The 19,100-nt window shown below is 44.1% G+C and overlaps 1 protein-coding gene across 1 annotated transcript in view; it reads left to right on the forward strand.

The window, feature by feature from the left end:
- The first annotated feature begins 2,836 nt into the window (after window positions 1-2,836).
- Window positions 2,837-19,100, forward strand: part of NADSYN1 (NAD synthetase 1) — a 44,921-nt gene continuing 28,657 nt past the window's right edge. Inside the window, 5 exon segments of the mRNA XM_030200731.1 lie at window positions 2,837-3,234; window positions 11,185-11,245; window positions 13,286-13,402; window positions 15,120-15,173; window positions 15,359-15,448. Of these exon segments, the coding sequence (XP_030056591.1) occupies window positions 3,150-3,234; window positions 11,185-11,245; window positions 13,286-13,402; window positions 15,120-15,173; window positions 15,359-15,448 (407 nt within the window). The 5' untranslated portion in view covers window positions 2,837-3,149.

Consider the following 19,100-nt stretch of genomic DNA (forward strand, 5'->3'; position numbering starts at 1 on the left):
CCATAGGGAGAGGTAATTTCCTTTGGATTTAGCCCCCCCCCCCCAATCCTATATAATAATTTGCACCTCCAACGTTCCATCGCTGTCTGGCTGTAATGACGTTAGAGGGCGGAACAGTGAGAGGTAAGGTAACGCTGGAGGCGAGCTGACGTCAGGATGTTACCAACGGAAGGGAAGCCTGCCAGGCCAGCCAAAAAAATGAAGGAAGAGAGCATTGCAGCACATCGAAGGGCGGGCAGAGCAGAATAGAATCGATGGACATGGATGGGATGGGAAGAGACAGGGCCGCTGAGAGACTGGGCCGGGCCCGGGGCAAGGCCGCCCCGCCCCTCCCCCCGAGGTTGCTGCTCCCCCTCCACCCGCCCCCTTCCGTCCGCCACCGGGCCGGACCCCTGGCATTGAAATCACTGCGCCTCTCACCTCCGTGTGAAAGCGCTGCAGGCAGCAGGGCAGCAGATCGCTTCCCTTCAGGCCTCCTTCCCTCCCTGTGTCCTGCCCTCGCGGAAGTTACATCAGACAAGGGTGGGACACAGGGAGGCCCGAAGGGAGGTTATCTGCTGCCCTGCTGCGCTTTAACATGGAGGTGAGAGGCGCTGTCATTTCAAAGCAGGCCCAGCTAGGTGGCAGACGGTTGACGACGGAGGGCGGGTGGGACTGTGGTGCCAGGCCCCCCTTGGAGGCTCGGGCCCGGGGAATTTTGTCCCCCCTCTCGGCGGCCCTGGGAGGAGAGGACAACAGAGAAAAGAATCGCCGGACACGGATGGGAGGGCAGGGAAGAGGAGAATCGCTGGATATGGAGGGGAGGGAAGAATCGCTGGACATGGAGGGGAGGGGAGGGGAGAGACAAAAAAATCGCTTACGAGAGCCTTTCTAGGCCCCGTTTCATTGTTGAGGAAACGGGCTGGGCTCCACTAGTAATTAAAAAAACGTTGGCTCCTCTATTGATTAGGACCAGTGCTTTTTTTGTGCTGGTACGCAACGGTACGGCGTACTGGCACCTTTTTTTGCCCCCCCCCCCCGCGACACTCCGGGCGAGTCCTGCACTTAGTTTTGTTTTTTTTTAAGACTCAGAACGTGCGAATGGTGCAGCCGGCAGCGATTGAAAGAGGCTGTCTGGGCTGGCGTCTGCGTCGGAGCTTCCCTCACCCTCTGCGAGTCCCGCCTTCGTTGTTACAACTTCCTGTTTTGCGGGACTCGCAGAGGGTGAGGGAAGCTCCGACGCAGACGCCAGCCCAGACAGCCTCTTTCAATCGCTGCCGGCTGCATCGTTCGCACGTTCTGAGTCTTAAAAAAAAAAAACTAAGTGCAGGACTCGCCCGGAGTGTCGCGGGGGGGGGGGGGGGGGAACGATTGGGGAGAGAAAGAGGGAAACCAACAGAGGGAAGGATTGGGGAGAGAGGGAAAGAGGGAAACCAACAGAGGGAAGGATTGGGGAGAGAGAGAAAGAGGGAAACCAACAGAGGGAAGGATTGGGGAGAGAGGGAAAGAGGGAAACCAACAGAGGGAAAGATTGGGGAGAGAGAGAAAGAGGGAAACCAACAGAGGGAAGGATTGGGGAGAGAGGGAAAAAGGGAAACCAACAGAGGGAAAGATTGGGGAGAGAGAGAAAGAGGGAAACCAACAGAGGGAAGGATTGGGGAGAGAGAGAAAGAGGGAAACTAACAGAGGGAAGGATTGGGGAGAGAGGGAAAGAGGGAAACCAACAGAGGGAAGGATTGGGGAGAGAAAGAAAGAAGGGAAACCAACAGAGGGAAGGATTGGGGAGAGAGAGGGAAACCAACAGAGGGAAAGATGGGGAGAGAGAGGGAAAACACAGATGGAAGGATTGGGGAGAGAGGGAAAAACAGATGGAAGGATGGGGAGAGAGAGGGAAAACAGATGAAAGGATGGGGAGAGAGAGGGGGAAAAACAGATGGAAGGATGGGGAGAGAGAGAGGGAAAACGTAAGGATAAGGAGAGAAAGAGGGAAGACGCTGGATGGAAGAATGCAGAAAGAAATAGGGGAGACACTGGAAGGATGGGGAGAGAAAGCAGAGCTGCTGGATGGAAAAGGGGAATAGAGAAAGACTGGAGAATAAGAGGAAGGGGCATGGGGAGAACAAGGGTGAGGAAAAGATGAAAAGCCACAGGTAGATGAAGGAAATTAAAGAATGGATAGTAAGAATGAATTAAATCTGGACAGAGAGAGAGCCTGAAAAATATTGAAGAAAGCAAAGAAAAAGGAGACAAAAATGACAAATGGCACAGAAGAGTTAAGCGAAAACAAAGGAAAGCAGAATCACAGACTGGGACCAATATGGAAAGAAAAACAGTCACCAGACAACAAAGGTAGAAAAAAATCATTTTATTTTCATTTTAGTGGTTGTAATATGTCCAATTTGTGAATTTACATTGGCTGTCTTATTTTGCACTGGGTATACTGGAGCTGTAAGAGCTTACAGAGATTATTTATCATGAAAAAAAATCACGTTATTTTTTTCTCCTATAGTACTATAATATTTTAAATGATGTCTGTTTATATGCGCCATGGCTGGTATAGGGGGTGTGGTTAATGTGGGTGTGGCTATCATAGGGTGGAGCCATATGTGGTGACCCCGCCCATAATGAGTACCGGCACCTTTTTTTCTACAAAAAAAGCACTGATTAGGACTGAATTCAGTTGGTTACCGAAAGCTCATCAAACGAGTGCTTTTGCTTTCACACTGTACTGTTTTCTTCGGTTTATTGACACTTCCGCCGCTCCGCCCCCGACTCCCGAGCGCGGGCACACTACATTTCCTACAGTCGCTAGCCCTGTCCCCTCTAGACTACAACTCCCAGGGTTCGCTGGACACGACTACTTCCGCTCCCTGTGATCTAGACTAGCATGTGAGCCTGGCGGTGTTGGTGGTTGCAGTCGGGTTTGTTTCATTTTTTTTTATTGTTTGGAAATCTGCTGCTCATTCTTCCCCCATCCCGTTCACAGCACAGCAGTATCCGTTATACTGCTGGCTGCAGGAGGCCGGCGCAGGGCAGTGCACGGGTGTAGCTGAGCTCCCGAAGGTAGTCCTTCGGAAGAATCCGGGACATCCGCCTTTCATATAACAGGGTTTGAAGGTTTTGATTGAAGAGTTTGCCTTCTTCCTTCCTCTGGCAGCTGAGCACCCAACATGGGTCGGAAGGTGACAGTAGCCACGTGTGCGCTGAACCAGTGGGCGCTGGACTTTGAGGGAAACCTGGGAAGAATTTTACAAAGTAAGTAATAGCCTGAGAACAGCTGTTTCCGGTCCCGACGTGGACTGCTACAGCTGTTAGAGAATGACACGGGGACCTGCAGTAACTGTGGGTATGGGGACGAGAACAGAACCCACGGGGTGGGGGGACAAACTTTGTCCCCATGTCATTTTCTACTTTGAAACTTGTTAATGAACTGGATTGTTATTTATGTTTGAATGATGTAGACAACGATATTATTATTTTTTTGTGAAAAAACAAAGCAAACATGCTGACCACAACTAGCAAAATTTGCATGGGGGATCCTGTAAATCCAGCTACCAGCACATGTTCTAAGAAGACATGTTCTATTGCAGGAAGGACTGTGGAATACAGAAGCGCTAGACTGAATCCTGAGATTGTTAATGACTTATTCATTCAAAAGATTAAAAAATCATAACAGTGCTTCATAGGGCATATTTCTCCCCTCAGGCATACAGAACAGGTTGTATTTTGTACCCCCTGGACATTTTAACAGGGTGGATTAAAATTCCTTGGGTAGCCGTGTTAGGCCTCTTCTAAAGGCAGTCAATAGAAATAGAATAAAATAAAACATAGAAAAGAAAATAATTATGATACCTTTTTTATTGGACTAAATACATTTTTTGATTAGCGTTCAATCATATTTTCTTTTCTTTGTTTTATTTTATTCTCTTTCTATTGACTGCCTTGGAGTCGTAAAAATCAGCTATCGTTGGGGTTGGAAGGGTAGAGGGTGGTGGTGAGGAGGGTTATCTATAGCTGCTCACTGTTATTATTGTTTTCTATTTGTAATTTATACACAACAATTGTACGTATTCGTTTTTATAATTTAATAAAAAGATTTAAATATAACATCATGATTGTTCAAGAGTTTTGGAGATGGGGACGGGGACAGAAACTGTGGGGATGGGGTGGGGACAGAGACAGAACCCGTGGGGATGAGACGGGACAAACTTTCTCCCCGTGTCATTCTCTAGTTGGTATTTGAGAACTGCCTACTGGGTCAGCCCAAGTATCCATCAGACCCAGAAGCCTGTTTCCAGCTGTGGTCAGTCCAGGTCGCAGATACCTAGCAGGATCCCTAATAGTAACAGTCCATGCTGCTGATACCCAAGGATAAGCAATGGCTTTCCCCAATCCACCTCAATAATAGTTAATGTAAAACTGATTCTGTAGTCAATGAGTTTCATGCACCTTAACCTAAACAAATTAATTTCCTTCGGAATTATTCCAATGCAGTGTGTTTGCTTACTTGGATTTAGCTCAAATGAAGTTACGTTTCTGTCCTCAGAAGACTTATAATCTAAAAGGGCCTATTTACTACGTAGTTTCACCATGGATATACGGTGGTAAAAGCCCTTTACTAGGCAATATTCAGCATACAGTGGTCTGTGGTTTTAAAGATGCTAATAACCACTGGCTGAATTAGACCCCTGTATTTGATCTCGGGCTATCTCCAGACACCATCATTGAACATCCAGGTCATCTGCAGACCTGGAAGTTATGCAAGTGCCGGCTGATATTCAGTTGTAGTACTCGTATACCTAACCAGGCAAAGGTAAGATTGCTTTTTGTGAATTTCAGTCTGCCCTGTTAGGTATGTGGGCATTGGCATTGAATGTGCCTGGTGCCCTCTATCTGCCTACTCTGCCCCTGAGCCGCCCTTGCATGAACTGGACAGTGTGGTAGCCTTCAGAGGGGTATTCAGTGGCACTGCCCAGGGGCATAGCCAGACCTCGTGGTGGGAGGGAGCCAGAGCCTGAGATGGGGTGGGCACATTTTATTCTGCTGCCCCGCTGCTGCCGCTCCCCCCCCCCCCTGCTGCTGCAGCAAATATCTTGGCTGGTGGGGGTCCTCAACCCCCACCTTCTGAAGCCTTGTCCAGCACTGGTCTCCAGGCCCGGTGCCGCCGCATTGCCTGCCCTGCTCTGTCTTTTCCTCATGTCCTGCACTCTCCTTTTAGTGAAATTGAGCATGCTCAGTTTCACTAAAAGGAGTGTGCAGGATGTGAGGGGAAGGCAGAGCAGGGGAGGCAATGCGTCGGCGCTGGAGAAGGCTTCAGCTGGTGGGGGTTGGGGACTCCCGCCAGCAAAACCAGGGGCCCAGAGGAAATTTGGGGGGGGGGGGGGGGGGGGCCAGGCCGCTGTGGTCCTACGTAGCTACACTACTAGCACTACCTAGAAAAGTGCTAATTAACATTCTCTCCTGGCCCCCTGATTAGCGTTTAAGCAGGAGGACCCTCTCCTGTCTGTTTAAACCCCTTTGCATAATAGGCCCCTAATTTTATACCTGAGGCAATAGAGAGTGAAACGGTTTGCCAACAGTCACAACAAGCAGCTGTGAGATTTGAACCGTGGCACGCAGCCAAATGGGGTCACAGTCTAGTTGGGCACTCCTTAGGTGCATCATTATTCTGCATCTCCGGGGGGGGGGGGGGGGGGGGGGGTCACACAATTTTGTTTGGCTGCAATTATACAGTCACAGTCACAAAATGATTGGAAAGCACTGTACTACACTTATTTCTCCAGCTCATAACTGTGGAGTATGTGTGTGACTGGCCCAAGGTCACAAGAAGCATCAAAGGTATTGAACCCTTGTTTCCCTGGGGGCTTATTTTCGAAGCATTTAGACTTACAAAGTTCCATAGGTTACTATGGAGCTCATTTTCAAAAGAGAAAAACATCCAAAAAGTGGCATAAATCTGCATTTGGACATTTTTCTCACATAAACTTCCAAATTGGTATTTTCAAAACCAATTTTTGGATGTTTTTCTATGAAATCTGTCAGAACTGCGTTCAAATCACAAGGGGGTGTGTCAGGAGCATGTTAAGGATCTGGTCGTTCCTAACACTTGGACGTTTTTCAGCCATAATGGAACAAAAGTGTCCAGAACTAAAACTAAGACATTTTGAGCTAGACCTGTTTTTATAACGAATAAGGCACAAAAGGGTAACTAAATGACCAGAAGACCACTGGAGGGAACCCCCTAATACCTCCCCAGTGGTCAATGACCCCCTCTCACCCCCCAGAAATGTGAATACAAATATGATTTAGCAGCCTCTATGACCGCCTCAGATGTTAGAGCCAGGTTCCTGGAGTAGTGTAGTGGTCAGTGCAGTGCACCATGGCTTGGGGGACTCTGGTCCCTATCTCACTCTACATGTCACATTTGTGGGGGAAACTGTGAGCCCTCCAAAACTCACCAGACACCCTCTGTACTTGCATATAGGTGCCCCCTTCACTCATAAGGGCTATTGTAGTGGTGTAGTTGTGGGCAGTGGGTTTTGGGGGGCTCAGCAGACAAAATAAGGGAGCAACGGTGAGATGTGTACCTGGGAGCATGTTTTTGAAGTACACTGCAGTCCCCCCCCCCCCCCCAGGGTGCCCCATTTATGTCCTGGGATGTCTGGTAGACCAGTCTACTAAAAATTCTGGCCCCTCCTACATCCCAGTGGATTGATTTTATGTTTTTCACTTGGACTTTTTTTTTTTTTTTAATGGACCAAAAAACAAAATGTTCAAAGCACAAAACCTTGTTACAAACAGTATTTTCGAAAACAAAAGATACACATTTTTCTTTTTTGAAAATGAACTTCTTTTTCCTTTTCAGATTTTGGACATTTTTTTGCAAAACATCTAAAGTGGGACTTAGAATTTTGTAAGTCTAAGTGCTTTGACAATGTGCCTCCTGGTCTCTTACCATTAGGCTGCTCCTTGAGTTTTGTAACAACATGAATGGTCGGAATTCAGCTATGATATTCTTTATAGTTTGCTTTTCTCATTGGCATTTTTGATCTATTACTGTAAAAAGATTGGATTTAATGGCAGTAAGACTTTTGCTATTATCCCTGAATCACGTAATTCATATGGAGGCCAAGCACGCATTAGACAATACTGAAAACCTATTTGCTTCAAAAGGATTTAAGTTAATGTATTGAAATGATTTTCTGTTTGGATAATGATTGTTTAATTGTGATCTGCCTTAATTCCATTTCTTATAGTCCACTTTATCCCATTGAGTTCAGAGTGGATCAAATAAGATTGCAATACAGAATTACAAAACAAATAAGATTAAAGAACTCAAGGCTGTAGTTTAAAGAGGAATATAAGTATTGGATATATAAATTGTGACCCAGCCCAAGTTCATAGACATACAAACTATGTGGTAAGCCCTGTTGTAGAAAATCATTAGCATCATATCTGTTAGTTGAATGTTCTAATCTAATGCATGCTTATTAGGTGTATCATTAGTATTATGCTAACATTGTATTATATCTCTGGTATTTGAATTCCAGTGCTGTTAAACGTGTATATTTTTGATATTATTCTGTTATTAGGTTTCAATATATTGTTTTCAAGTTTACCTTAGTAGGGGGACATTTTACTAAAGCTTAGCTTGAGTTATCTGCAGCAGAGCCCATTTTATTCCTATGGGCTCTGCTGCAAATAAAGAGTTAAGCTTTAGTAAAAGGCCCCCTTATTGTATTTAGTTTATTCTTGGTTATTTTGCTATTGTTATGCTATTAACAAAATTGTAAGTTTTTTTTATGTTAAACTGTACCTGCTGTACACCACCTTGGGTGAATCTCTTCATAAAGGCAGTTAATAAATCCCAATAAATAAATGAAATAAATAAAAATAAAGTTTCATACTATCCATATGCTCCTGGTTCTGTTCTGGTTAGGTAATGGTGTGTGTGTGAAAGAGAGGGATTTTTTCAGGACATAAGTAATGCCATACTGGGAAAAGACCAAGGGTCCATCGAGCCCAGCATCCTGTCCACGACAGCGGCCAATCCAGGCCAAGGGCACCTGGCAAGCTTCCCAAACGTACAAACATTCTATACATGTTATTCCTGGAATTTTGGAGTTTTCCAAGTCCGTTTAGTAGCGGTTTATGGACTTGTCCTTTAGGAAACCGTCCAACCCCTTTTTAAACTCTGCTAAGCTAACTGCCTTCACCACTTTCTCCGGCAACGAATTCCAGAGTTTATTTACACGTTTGGTGAAGAAAAAGTTTCTCTGATTTGTTTTAAATTTACTACACTGTAGTTTCATCGCATGCCCCCTAGTCCTAGTATTTTTGGAAAGTGTGAACAGACGCTTCACATCCACCTGTTCCACTCCACTCATTATTTTATATACCTCTATCATGTCTCCCCTCAGCCGTCTCTTCTCCAAGCTGTATAGCCCTAGCCTCCTTAGTCTTTCTTCATAGGGAAGTCGTCCCATCCCCGCTATCATTTTAGTCGCCCTTCGCTGCACCTTTTCCAATTCTACTATATCTTTCTTGAGATGCGGCGACCAGAATTGAACACAATGCTCAAGGTGCGGTCGCACCATGGAGCGATACAACGGCATTATAACATCCTCACACCTGTTTTCCATACCTTTCCTGATAATACCCAACATTCTATTCGCTTTCTTAGCCGCAGCAGCACACTGAGCAGAAGGTTTCAGTGTGTTATCGACGACGACACCCAGATCCCTTTCTTGGTCCGTAACTCCTAACGTGGAACCTTGCATGACGTAGCTATAATTCGGGTTCTTTTTTCCCACATGCATCACCTTGCACTTGCTCACATTAAACATCATCTGCCATTTAGCCGCCCAGTCTCGTAAGGTCCTCTTGTAATTTTTCACAATCCTGTCGCGATTTAACGACTTTGAATAACTTTGTGTCATCAGCAAATTTAATTACCTCGCTAGTTACTCCCATCTCTAAATCATTTATAAATATATTAAAAAGCAGCGGTCCTAGCACGGACCCCTGAGGAACCCCACTAACTACCCTTCTCCATTGTGAATACTGCCTATTTAACCCCACTCTCTGTTTCCTATCCTTCAACCAGTTTTTAATCCACAATAGGACATTTCCTCCTATCCCATGACCCTCCAATTTCCTCTGTAGCCTTTCATGAGGTACCTTGTCAAACGACTTTTGAAAATCCAGATACACAATATCAACCGACTCCCCTTTGTCCACATGTTTGTTCACTCCTTCAAAGAATTGAAGTAAATTGGTCAGGCAAGATTTCCCCACACAAAAGCCATGCTGACTTGGTCTCAGTAATCCATGTCCTCGGATGTGCTCTGTAATTTTGTTTTTGATAATAGCCTCTACCATTTTCCCCGGCACCGACGTCAGACTCACCGGTCTATAATTTCCCGGATCTCCCCATGAGCCTTTTTTAAAAATGGGCGTTACATTGGCCACCCTCCAATCTTCCGGTACCATGCTCGATTTTAAGGATAAGTTGCATATCACTAGCAGTAGCTCCGCAAGCTCGTTTTTCAGTTCTATCAGTACTCTAGGATGAATACCATCCGGTCCAGGAGATTTGCTACTCTTCAGTTTGCCGAACTGCCCCATTACGTCCTCCAGGTTTACCGTGAAGTCAGTAAGTTTCTCCGACTCGTCCGCTTGAAATACCATTTCCGACACTGGTATCCCACCCAAATCTTTCTCGGTGAAGACCGAAGCAAAGAATTCATTCAGTCTCTCTGCTACGTCTTTGTCTTCCTTGATCGCCCCTTTTACCCCTCGGTCATCCAGCGGCCCAACCGATTCTTTTGCCGGCTTCCTGCTTTTAATATACCGAGCCAGAAATGCGCCCTGTATGACACGTCCCCTAGAACTATCCAGCGCACTGCGTCACAGCCAAGCAGGAAGGCAATGGATGGGACACAATTTTGGAACCCCCTGTGCGGATGCACTGCTCGCAAACAGCTCACTATGGCCTTGGATAAAGATCTTAACTCTTACCAGACCTGCCATGAGCTGCTTCCAATTCATTTACCTTTTTCTCCCCACCCCTTGCGCACACACATAGTCCAGACATCAGCAGTGGCTGTGGAGGAGAGAATACAAGAGTTAATTTTAGGTCTGATACTTTGTGCATTTTGAGTGGTTTCCTGTGACATTTTCAACTATTTTCCTTGTCTCCTGAGGCTATGAGTGTCATCTCGGGATACCCCAGCCCTTGCTAGCCAGAGGAGCGGTAGGCTGATTAGAAGTATTGCCCTTTGGTAGGATAAAATTAACAAGTAAATGTCACCGGCTGCACATAGTATAGAAGGACATGTCTATCCACTCCTGCCCTAGCCAAGATAATGTTCAAGCACCTTTCTGACCTCATTTGCAACTCTTTAACTAGTCTCTTAGAGGGTCTCTTTCTAAGACACACGTTTTTAGCGCACGCTAAAATTGTGGGCGTGCTAAACATTAGAGACGCCAATGCATTCCTATGAGTGTCTCTAACGCTTAGTGCACCCAGAATTTTAGCGCGCACTAAAAAATGTGAGCGCACCTTAGTAAAAGACTCCTTGTTTTTTTTACTCCTGTTACTCTATCTTATCTAGCTATATGCTCCATCTTGCTTAACTCTGTGCTGTCTATTAAAATGTTTTATTGTGTATTGTGTTGGCATTGTAATGTAGCATACTATGCCATACTTTGTATTGTTGTTTGAATATTTGTACTACTATCTATTGCTTATGTGTGATTTATTCTTGCTGTACACAGCCTTGAGTGAATTTCTTCAAAAATACAGTAAATAAAATCCTAATAAATAAATGTTGCACTGGTGTGATGTGGTAGTCTACCAAAAGAGAGGTCCATTATCTTTATCCCTTGTGCAATTTTCCTGTCTTTTTTTTTTTCCTCTGCTATGTAAAAACAAGAAAAGTGTCTGCAAATTAGGAATTCGAAGCTCAACTAATTTGTTCTTTCCTGATGCAGGATGCTAGCCTGCCCAGTCTCCAAAGCTTTCCTCTCATCTCCAAGGATCTTCGGAACTTTTTCCAGGCTTTCTGGGGTTCTCTTCTTTCTCTGATTTCTTTGTATAACTGCTGAGTCTCCCCCTTTTAGCTTTCAGTCATGTTCTAGATGGACCTTTCTTTGGAATGGAATGTGCTTTACTTGAGAGGCTGATTTAATTCATGTTTTTAGGTATTGAACTAGCAAGAACAAAGGGCGCAAGATACCGACTTGGACCTGAGCTTGAAATCTGGTAAGAATGTGTCTTAAATTTTAGTTTGTGGGGAAAAATATATTTTTGTATTTTTATAGTGCTACTAGATTTATGCATTGCTGTACACAGATAGGAGACAGTCTGTGCTTGACAGATCTTACAATCTGTTCAAGATGAATAAGAAATTTTTTTTTTGGAGGGGGCATTCATTGTATGAAAATGCATGCAGGTCACTGAAATGACAGGGCTTAACATAAAAAAGGAAGTCGGGTAATTTACACAATAGATCATAGATATGATCATTTCTAGTGATGAATGGACTAGAACTTAGAACAGAAATATGAAAATTGTATTCACGTCTATGCTGCCTACGTCCATCTGTGCTGGAACAACTGGCCCACTTCTCATGCTTCCTGGGGACTGTTAAGACTAAATAGAGTAAGGCCTGACTGTTTGATCTCGCCTTCCCATAACCACTTTGGGTTGATGGTTCTTATGATTTGAGGTTAAGTACATAAGTATTGCCATACTGGGAAAGACCAAAGATCCATCGAGCCCAGCATCCTGTTTCCAACAGTGGCCAATCCAGGTCACAAATACCTGGCAAGATCCCAAAAAGTACAAAACATTTTACACTGCTTATCCCAGAAATAGTGGATTTTCCCCAAGTCCATTTAATAACGGTCTATGGACTTTTCCTTTAGGAAGCCGTCCAAACCTTTTTAAAACTCCGCTAAGCTAACCGCCTTTACCACATTCTCTGGCAACGAATTCCAGAGTTTAATTGATTGCAAATATCTTGTTTTTGCTTTTTGCTTTTGTTTATACCAGCAGTTCCCCAATGGGTTAATGTAATCAGTGGATGGAGTCACAGAAACAGGGCTGCTCTCCCTCTCTCTGTGACCTACAGTATGTCCAATAATAACAGTCAATGGACATACATAGGCCCTGCTCCTTCCTCCCATGTGTACTTCCTGTTAGATTGGAAACCTGAGGGTAGTAGAATCTGTGAGTGCATGCTGACAGCTGCCACTTCTGCTGATAAGTGGGGGGGGGGGGGGGGGGGGGGGGGGGAGGGGGAGGATGTGGATGAGGAAGATGAGATGAGATGAATGGAGAGATCTGCTATTTTATCATCCTCCGCTGTGGCATAAATTCTTAAGTGTTAAAATGGGACCATATTGGATAAAAGTTTGGGAATCGGTGTTATGCTGTACACAGCTTTACAGTATTTCAGGAGATGTTTTATGAGCAGAGAAATACAGATACTAGTGGCTATACAATGAAGCAAAACTCGTGTGTACACATTTAATTCTGATTTGGCTTATTTCATGCTCTGGTTTTCCTCAGGGGCAATTGCTCCAAATAGGTTAGTTTTTGCTATGACATGAATGAACCTCATTCCTAAGCCAAGGAATATGGTGTGTGATCTCGGTCTCTCAAATGTACTGCTGACACCATAGTATTTGCATCGTATCAAAAAGAGTTTTCCTCTGGAGGCCATAAGGTGTAACATTATAGGCAACCTATCCAGGTGAGCTTGGAAATTCTTTTTCATCAAGCTTGTAGCAAACACTTTTTGTGTCTGTAATGTTCCCCTTTCCCATTAGTGATGGCAACAGCTGCCCAAGTAGTGCCCCCAGGTGGTTGGTCAGAGAATAACACAGGAGAAGCCTATCTTGGAGTTTACACTGAGCAGTTCATTGGTATGCAGTGGAAACACTGCAGCAAAGAATCCATTGATTTAAGGTATCGATAGGGAAAGCACATGATATACACAGATAGCATAATTATTTCTGTAGCTTTTTATAAGGTAACCCAAGAACACTGCATTATAGAATTTATTTATATGATGAAAATGTAGCAGAAAAATACATCCAGTGCAGATCTGGTTTTCAGGAGGCTCTATCTATGCCCTTGCTTTGGCCCTCCCCCCTTAAGATCATGGAGTGGGATGTTAAAACCCCCATATTTCACAGCTCAACTTAGAGCTCAGTACCTGTACTCAGACTGGTTGAGAAGCGTGAAGTGTGGTGTATGCTGTGGATCTAAGGTTTATTTATTTTTTCTCCCTTTCAGTGGTTATGGCTGTGCAGATCATTTCTACGAGTCTGATACTCTCTTACATTCATTTCAAGTTTTGGCCAAGCTGCTGGAATCGCCTGTCACTCAAGACATCATCTGTGACGTGGGAATGTACGTGCTGCATGGCAGTCTGTGAGAAAAGTCTTTCAGTAGCAGAGTTATAGTTAGTTTAGATGTGTTCATAAATTTCCCTGTTTAAAAACATTTGCCTTGCTCTGAGTGAAATGACAGCTTGTGAATGAAGCATTTTCTGGCTGGTCTGTGCTGTGTGGAAACTCTGGGGGGGACACAGATGTGATGGAGATGGAAAAAGGGACTGACTGAGTCCCTGAAGTACACGGCCTCACATTTCTTTCTGCCTATTAATACAAAATAAATTTTTTTTCTGCGAGGGACAGGAGCCTTTGAGGGTGGGGTGGGGGTGGTGGTATCCTTTCTGGGACCTTTTCAGGTCCTGAAGAATGTTTTTAGCTGGGCTGCCCAAACCCGAGGACCCTAGAGCCAATCTTGTTTTCAAATCATTGCCACTCAAGTCTTAGCAGAAGTTCCCAGTGGCTTTAAGAAGCTGCCCCTAGATCAAGGTGACCCCAGGGCTGATGTGAAGGTATTTGGGATCCTAAGTGTATTTTAAGCATTGGTCTGCCTCCAATTTCTTTTCAGGCCTCTTGGTCCTTCTCCCTCTGAGAGAAATGCAACATTTGTGATCTTCAGCAATCCTCCTCCCCTAGTGACCCTGTAAAAACACATAATTGAACCTTGCACTTTATTTTGTGGGTGTGTATTACATATATACCTATAATATATCCACACAAAGAATGGCAGTAATTTTATAGAATGTTCTAGAAATCAACCACCGGAGTGGAGAAACAAGATCTGCTACGAGCAGAACAGGTCAGGAAAGGGAGTAGCCTGACCAACAAAACATCCAGCTACGATTCTAATGATGTTACTGTTTTCGCAACCTTCATCGCTTTTGTGTCCTTGGACCATTTAACACAAGAGATACCATCATTAGAATCGTAGCTGGATACAGCTTTGGTGCATTTGACTAATAGTCTTTCTAAAGACTCATGAGGCAGGCACTATTGCTGAAACACGGTGCCTTGTCGAGTCTATTTAACTTATTTGTGGAATAAAGCAAATAACGCTTTCTCCATCTCCCGGGCTTCATTGGAATAGTTTTTTTTGGTAATTTTACTTCCTCTCCTGACCCATAGAATGTTCTACACACAGAAAAGGGCTGGGATGAAAACTGTGGTCTCATGTCCTTAAAATGTAGGTACACAGTTATGCGGTCACCACTGAGGCATTCCTGGGGACGCAGTTGAGGCTGATTCTGGAAGCCTGTTCCATGAAAGCATGTAGATACCTATAATATTACCTTTTGTAAAATACAAAATAAATAAATAATATGCAGATCTGTTATAAAATGACCCACCCCTCTAGAAGCTGGCATTGTAGGTGAATGCATACTTTGCCTCATGGTTAAGCCGTCACTGTAGCAGGGGGGGAGGGGGGGTCATGCAGGATGCAGTGAGTTGACATCATGCCTCTAGAGGCATTTTATTGCTCCCGAGACCCATTCCAGTGCCTTTGCATCTTCCGCTGTTACTCCTGATCCTGAGTGGGCCTGAGATGCTGTGGCTTCAGTTCCCATCAGTAGAGAAAATATCTCATGTAGCATAAAGCTGAACAGAAAGAGAAAAACCTACTGTTACATTGGGAGCAGTAATTCTGTTCACTTTAGAGCTAATTTCTCAAAGACGTGTTTTGCAGCATTATGTGAACTCAACTCCAGTGGTGCCCTGTCTTTTCTCTCCCTATGCAGGCCAGTGCTACACAAGAACGTACGCTATAACTGCAGAGTGATTTTCTTAAACAAGTAGGTCCTGTCAGTTTCTCCCCAGCTTTGGATTTTACATTTAAATTTGCTTTCTTAAATCCACGTTTCAGATAACTCTTTCAGCACTGTCTTTAAGCTCCATTTTTGGGGGTGCATCGGGGAATAGGGTGAACCCTCTTTTAGCACCTCACAGCAGACCATGATTGTGTGTTTTTTTTTTTCAGGAAAATTCTTCTAATTAGACCCAAAATGGCACTGGCAAATGGTGGAAATTACCGGGAGTTACGCTGGTTTACACCATGGAGCAAGGCCCGGTGAGACTCTTTCCTGCTTGGCTCATCAAAGCTATTGAAGGCCTTAGTGGGAAAACTGAGAGGGAACACGCATGTGGGAGCAACTTGTAGCCAAAGTGTTTTTTAATTTTGGATCCGTGGCACTCTATACTGAGATTGGACACATAGGACTAGATTCTATAAATGGCACTGAAAAATCAGCACAGGAAAAAAAAACACAGGTTTAGTGCTATTCTGTAATCCGCACCTAATGTTAAGAGCGTTTTATAGAATACATGTAGCGCCTGGACCAACGACTAAATTTAGGCATGACCATTTAAAATGCCATTCTTCGCTTGGGTGCAGATCAGGCCTATTCTCTAACGGTGCGCTTAATTCTAGAAATGCCCACGACCTCCCTATGCCCCTCCCATAGCCATGCCCCCTTTTGAGATCCATGCATTAGAATTTATGCGCACCATTTTACAGAATATGCTTAGAAAGCTTGTGCGTAAATTTTATTAGTATTGATAATTGTTGGCCAATTATCAGTGCTAATTGGCTTGTTAATTAAGTTGTGCGTGCAATTTGGCTACACTGACAAATTTGCATGCGCAACTTTAGTCGCCATATATAGAATCCGGGGGGGGATAAGGGGAAATTCTCAAAAGTTACTTAAAATTAGGCACCTAAAGTGTGTGTGCTGAGTATGAATTTTGTAATGGCAATTGTGCGTGTATTCCGTAACGGCAATTATGCGCACAAGTCCACAGTCGTGCGCCTATCTTTAGCAGTGAGCGCTTACGGTAGCTAGGTTGCTGGTGTAAATGCTCGCACGTAACTGACAGTATTCTAGAGTCTTAGTGCATAAGTGCTGGGCATAGCCCTGACCTGCCTGTGCTCCCCCTATGTCCACAGCTACTAACTAAGCACAATTGTCATGATTCTACCATGACTTACTCTTCACATCATTTTGACACTCCAGCAGTTCCCCCACGGTGTCTGACACTGCTCCCAGGGTGTGTGTGCACACATGCTTCATTCTCTACCTATCGGACTACTGTGTGTGTGTGGGGGGGGGGGGGTCACGCAGGATGCAACGAGTTGACATGCCTCTAGAGGCATTTTACTGCTCCTGAGACCTGTTCCAGTGCCTTTGCATCTTCCACTGTTACTCCTGATCCTGAGTGTGCCTGAGATGCTGTGGCTCCAGTTCTGCCTCACTTCAGCACCTGTGCCAGTGAGGGTTCTTGAGACGCTATGGTGTCCATTCCTGAGAGTGCCTGAGACGCTGCAGCTCCAGTTTCTGACTTGTTAAGAGCACCTGTACCCAGTGAGCGTGCCTGAGACGCTACAAGACGCTACAGTGTCTATTCCTGAGAGTTCTTGAAACGCTGCGCTCCAGTTTCTGACTCATTAGAGCACCTGTACCAGTGAGTGTTCCCGAGACGCCACAGTGTCTATTCCTGAGTTCCTGAGATGCTGCAGCTCCAGTTCTTGAGGTGCCGCCGCACCTTTTCCTGTAACACTACAGCACCTGTTCCTGTGAGCCACCCTCGAGATGCTAATTTATGTTTCCTTTCAAAGCTGGCAGAGCATTTTTTGATCAGCTGTCTGCTTTGATCAAAACCACATTTTGCATCCTAGATAGTCTTCCAGAAGGGCCATTGTAGTGAGACCATCATAGCGGACCTTCTGAGTGAAGTCGGTTCTATATTTGAAACTGACAAGATTGTTCTGTTACCCGAGAGGCTGATCCAAGATGGCGTTGCGATAGGACGTGGGTAACGCACTCAGAAGGGAAAGTTACCTGTTTAATTTGTGCTTTGCTAACTATGCCTAAAAGGAAGGGGAAAGTTAGAGGGGGTTTCTCCCTACCCTCGACAGACCCCAACTGGCGGCAGCTTCCGATTACGAACTTTACCGTCCTAACAACAACTCAGGGCGTTCCGCTGCCCGAAGCAGAGAGGAGCTCGGGCTTGGAGGGTGAAATATCACTCAGCCCCAGAAGTCCTAGGCAGGCTCTTGAGGTGGGAAGCAGCGCCGGGGGAAGTCCCACCCAGCAGCCAGAGTGCGAAGCTGTTCAGCGAGGAGAGGAGAACTCTGGCGATCTGGAAGTGCCTCAACTTGAGAACTCCGGAAGAACCGAGCCTTACCTCTACTCCCAGGAACAGTAGTGGAATTAATCCTGAGTAAAAATCTGCTGTACAGCAAATGTTTGAAGTGCAGCCAGTTCCAGTGCTCCAACTACTGCCCCTGGAGAAACCAACAACGGTGACGTTGGAATCCCTATGGGGGGGCAATGGAATCATTGCATAAGGTATGCCTTAACTTTGTTATGACTTCTAATGTGAACATTGCTAAAACTGATTGTCTTCAATCTGAATTAGCCTCTCAAGGGACAAATTTAAAACATTTGGAACCTTCTGTAAATCAGCTAAAAGAACAAGAGAATCAATTATTCCAGAACGTAGACCTGGTACACAGAAAAATTGAAAATTTAGGGAATGGGGCAAGAAACTTAAATTTGAGAATTTTGAACTTTCCTTTTCTTAAATTTACCCCATTAAGAGACTTATTTAATAAGTTTCTTAAAGAAGTCTTTAATTACTCTGAAGATAATCTTCCCCCAATATAAAAATTATATATGTTGCCTAATCGTGGTTTAAAATCAAAGGAACCAGCTCATGAGCCTTTGGATGTTTCTGCTCTATTGGAACAGTCACGGGAAGAAGTTGAATATAGATCTACTTTGTTGGTGTCCTTTGTTTTTCTTATGGATAAAGAGGCATTATTGAGACAATATTTTCGACAAACTTCCTCAATGGTATATATGGGGGAGAAGATTCAGGTATTTCTGGATGTCTCCAGGACTACGCAAGAAAGGAGGAAGAAATTTCTGTTTTTAAGACGAGAGACAATATTTATTTATTTATTGCACTTGTATCCCACATTTTCCCACCTATTTGCAGGCTCAATGTGGCTTACAGAGACCTGTTATAGCAACGCCATATCAGGTTAGAGAAAACAATTGGTGTTACAAAGAAGTAAAGAAATACAGGAGGATTTGGACAAGTCATTATTGAAAAATACATTCTGCGCCATTTTGGTTAGGTGTTGTGTTGTAGTTAGATAAGGGTTCTCGTAGTAGGCTTTATTAAAGAGGTAGGTCTTCTACAATTGGGGGCTAAATTTCAGTTACGATTTCCTTGCAAGTGTGTGATATTTTTTGAGAATAAGACATACCATTTTTTTGATCCAATACAGCTTAGATCTTTTTTGAATGCAAGATTTCCAAAACCCCCTTAGGAATCTAACGTAGGACTTTGAATTAGGAAGTTGTAACATTCTCGACTCTTTATTTTCCATTGATATATGTTTCTTTATAATATATCCTTATCCTCTATATAAGGTTTATATAATATCAGCCTCCCACATTTGAGGACTATGTATAAAAGAAATTTTGTTTTCTTGATTTATGGAAGTTTCCATAATGTTATGTATATTTCTTTGAAATTTTTTAAATATTTCTTGACAAAGTTTGACTTTGGGAATATAAATTGAAAATGATATAAATAAAGATTAAAAACAAAGATTGTTCTGTTAATTTCTCTTGATCTATCTGCAGCTTTTCACTTTGTTGACAGTTCTTTGCTCTTATCCCTATGGATATCAGGGACAGTTCTGGCTTGTT

Source organism: Microcaecilia unicolor, chromosome 4 (genome assembly GCF_901765095.1).
Source record: "Microcaecilia unicolor chromosome 4, aMicUni1.1, whole genome shotgun sequence".
NCBI lineage: Eukaryota > Metazoa > Chordata > Amphibia > Gymnophiona > Siphonopidae > Microcaecilia > Microcaecilia unicolor.